Source organism: Gymnoscopelus braueri (assembly GCF_963280865.1).
Source record: "Gymnoscopelus braueri genome assembly, chromosome: 6".
Taxonomy (NCBI): domain Eukaryota; kingdom Metazoa; phylum Chordata; class Actinopteri; order Myctophiformes; family Myctophidae; genus Gymnoscopelus; species Gymnoscopelus braueri.
The window spans coordinates 22073379-22077521 of record NC_137607.1 but is presented as its reverse complement, the minus strand read 5'-3'; the positions used below and the strand labels follow the sequence as shown (position 1 = coordinate 22077521).

At 45.5% G+C, this 4143-nt stretch overlaps 1 protein-coding gene across 1 annotated transcript; it reads left to right on the top strand.

Moving 5' to 3' along the window:
- The first annotated feature begins 342 nt into the window (after positions 1 to 342).
- Positions 343 to 3780, top strand: LOC308087361 (C2 calcium-dependent domain-containing protein 4C). The gene has a single exon (XM_080431147.1). It carries the CDS (start codon positions 354 to 356, stop codon positions 1608 to 1610), a length of 1257 nt encoding a protein of 418 aa, XP_080287273.1. The 5' UTR covers positions 343 to 353; the 3' UTR covers positions 1611 to 3780.
- The last annotated feature ends 363 nt before the right edge of the window (positions 3781 to 4143 follow it).

Genomic DNA, 4143 nt, shown 5'->3' with positions numbered 1-4143 from the left:
CCTCCCTTCAAAAAAAACATTTGCATAATTTCTGTTAAGTAGCCTCAGCAGCATTGTTTGTGCTCTCCTGTGCTGTCTAGGAAAATAGCATGCCCCTGCTCATTCACAGAACATTGTAGCATATCCACCTTTCAGACCAGCTCACTGTATTGAGTTAATTGAACACTGACAATTTCACTGTGTTGGTTTAGGTATTCTGCTGTGTATCTTCATATGACCAGCATAACACTAAAGGCATTCATGGTCTATCTCTCTTAAATACTTGAGAGTAACTCTTCCCCTCTGTGTTTTTAATTGCAGAAATTTACTAAATCCCTCCCCACGAATCCCACTTGGACAATCCCGACGGGACAATGTGGGTTCTGGATAAAATCCGTGGGTCAGTGGAGACCAGTGTGTTGCGACAGGGGGAAAATGGAGACAAGAAAGGCAGCTCCACAGCCTACAGCAACGTCCTCACGCCCGATAAGATCCCAGACTTCTTCATTCCCCCCAAGCTGGTGAGCTGCCCCCCAGAGCCGGAGGTCCCGGGTGTGAAACCCAAAGAGGGGCTGCGACCCTCCGTTTCAGAGCAAACCCTCGGCAGCAATAAGATGAGCAGCCCGCGCAGCCCACGCAGCCCGCGTCTGGTAGCCAAGCTCGCCGGAGACACCAAGAATCTGCTGAGAGCCGCCAACCGCCACATCATCCAGATAGAGAGCGCTGACGACGTGGTGGCGGGGGACACCAACGCAGACCCCCAGTCGCAGACGGCCATGTCGCTGCCTTACGTCCCAAAGACCCAGACCTCCTATGGCTTCGCCACGCTGAAGGAAAGTCCCCACACCCGGCGCAAGGAGTCGCTGTTCCACTGCGACCTCACCAGTCCCGTGACCTCCCCGAACTCCAAGAGGAAGACCACCCCTGGGAGCAGCGAGACCGGCAAACACCTCAATCCGGCTGACCACATCAACCCCTATCGCTATTTCAGTGGCGGGGAGAGTGACACCTGCTCCTCGGCGGAGTCGTCTCCATTCAGCTCCCCTCTGCTCTCCCGCTCGGCCTCCCTGCTGAAGATCTTCACCCACGAGACGCAGGCCAAGGTGGTAAAGGCCAAGCGGACGTTTGCGCGGCACAGCTCCCTGTCCACTGACGAGTGCAGCTCGGCCGAGCCAAGCCCCAATATCCAGCGCCGCCTCCGTCCACACAACACGGGGGCCGGCGGAGGAGGAGCGTCAGACCAGGGAACCCGCCGGGAGCACACCATCAACCTGCACAAGGGCGGGACGGTGAGGATCAGCACAGACTACGACGCCAGCACCGCCCGGCTACGCATCCGTGTCCTGGCGGCGGAGAGCCTTTATGACAAGCCGTTCGACATCAAGAGCATCAACTGCTGCGTGTCCTTGTACCTGAGCCCGGGCAAGCTGCAGAAACAGAGGAGCAACATCATCAAGAACAGCCGCAACCCCGTGTTCAACGAGGACTTCTTCTTCGACTCGGTGACCTCGGTTCAGGTGAAGGACCTGGCGGTGAAGATCAAAGTGGTGAACAAGGGCACCAGTCTGAAGAGGGACACTCTGCTGGGCGAAAGAGAGGTGCCTTTGGCAAAGCTGCTGTCTGGACCCTAAAATACATAATAGTAAGCATGGGAGAGTGACCAGACAATATCAGATCCTAATTGAGAATTTATTGTGTTTACACTGTTTCTGTAAATTCAACATTGCACCTTTTGCTTTCAGAACAGTAAGCATGAAGATTGAACGTGTGAATGAAATGGAGAGAAATGAATGTCTTGAAGAGAAATTAAGAAATGCATGTTTTAGAAGTGCGCTTGCCCGTAATGAAAACCAGGTTCAGAATATTAAGTCCCTGAGTGGATGGGAGGTTTTTGGTGGTAGAGGTTTTGTTGGAACCTTCCCTTGTTCACAATGAACTGACTATAGTAGTATAGCAGAAATATAGCCTCTTATAGATTTATTTTAATGAAATTATTTCTCTGGACATCTTCTCCCAGCCATCTTCCTTAGCCAAGGCAGCATAACGTTTGGAACAAATGTCAGAAGATTGCATTGCCAACAATCTGTACATGATAAGTAGCATAGTTGTCTTCACATATTGTGATGTACATTCACAGTATACATGATACGATTCTACAATTCTCTGTTCACTGTAGTACAACAATGCTTCTGTGGATCAATGTATTCTTTGAAGCAGCGCCGCATCCTGATGTGCAAATAACCCTTTGATCCAGGCCACTACGGTCCAAATTACAACAGGGGAGGGCGAGAAACAAACAGAGCTGCACAGACTTGAATGTCTCACACCTGGAGAACAGAATTCTGTTATCACTATATACAGTAGAGTTCCACCTGTATGGCATGAATAAAACCCCAAAGCCTTACTACACAGAGAGAGAGAAAGAGAGAGAGAGAGACAGACGGACGGACAGAGAGCATGGTATTTTTGATATGTGGTATTTGTATGACATTTTTTGTAAATTTTAGATGACGCCATGTGGAAATTCATACAGTAGTTTGTATTGTATATGAATTTATATGCATAGTAGTTTGTATGACAGTTTGTGAAGTACCAATCCAACACAATATGGACTGCGAAGTGAATCCTGACCTGCAATTACGCCTCCAATCACTGCATGACAGGTCATCGTAATGACTGCTCTAACCCAAGGGGAATCGCAGATGGCATGGATAAAACACAGCAAAACAATACCCAAGGGGAATGGCATTGATAAAACACTGGAAAACAATAATAAGACTTTTGACTTGGGCTGCCGTCCTCCCCTCTCACATTGTACTCTGTTGTCCTTCTAAGGAATCAGAATAAATTGAATGTGATTGCAGCCTCAAGAGGGTTGCCATAGAAAGAGAACTAAATCATACTCCTCGTCACTCTGACAAGCAGAGACATCCAACATGAATTACAGATTGTCTTTTGACACAGCCGATGGATGGTCTGGTGGGCCACGGACGGTGCGCTGATGATAACATTCAATAATTGTGAGGATTGCACTCACCCCTTGTTTGTAAAAGCAATTGTAGCAATGTTGTTGAAATGGTTTGTACACTTTATATACCAACATTGTGAAAGTGACGACTGGAGTCACTTATGGTGTCAAAGTCAGTGGTTTGCTGTAATCCCTATTGTGTATACGTGCTTTTGTGTGCAAGTATACAGCACCTGCGCACAGGCGTATATGGTTCTTTTAATGAAACCTTTGTAACCAATCCCTTCCCTAGGTTTCATGTAGCATGACTAACATATCTCTATGTTGACAGTAGATTTTTATTGTATTGTGCGCTCTGTTTCTAGATGAGGTTATGCTGCCAATAGGGGCTCTAGTAATGTTTATAACATTCAGTTATATTTGAAATATAGGTGATGTGTTTTGGGGGATTGCCCAATTGAGGTCTATTTTGTAAATGACTGTTTTTGGTCCTGTCTCCTGCAGCTGAAATAGTTTTTTTTATTATTATTATGTATTATTAGCCCTATATTTTTCTGCACAGAGTGTCAGCTGGATGCAACAGGTTTGATATGCAAGGGAAAGATGATTACACTATCAAAGATGATCCCATTATCTCACCTCTTATGACTTTTGAGCATGTGCCTTCATCAGTCAAGCTGAGGACAAGTGAACAATGTCGTCCATAGTGTGAATATTGACCAAACATCTGAAAATATATATTTACACTGCAAGCATATGAATGTGCTTAAAAACATGGTTTGTCTCATATTACATATTATAATATTAATACATTGTTAAAGGCTAAATGCCACTGCTGTGCTGTATGGATTCTATATTATGTTTTATGGACTTGATAGGGGTAAATAAATCGCTCCTCTTTTCAATGTGTTTTCCCCAAATTTCTTTCTTTCTTTCTTTCCCAATTTTATATTAGTCACTGTCCTGGTGGCAAATGCAACTTCGCCAACAAGAAAACACACGTTTTGACAAATAACATTTTTGACTCGAACTTTCTCCCCTGCTGTATCACTCTGCCTTCTGACAGTTCAAGAGAAGCAAGAGAGCATTCTTGCCCAGCAATTGTATTGTTATAAAAATAGATCACCCTCTCTGCCCCAAAGAACTGCCTTACTAATTGTAGCATCACATTTTAATGGAGTACTTTTACATTTTTA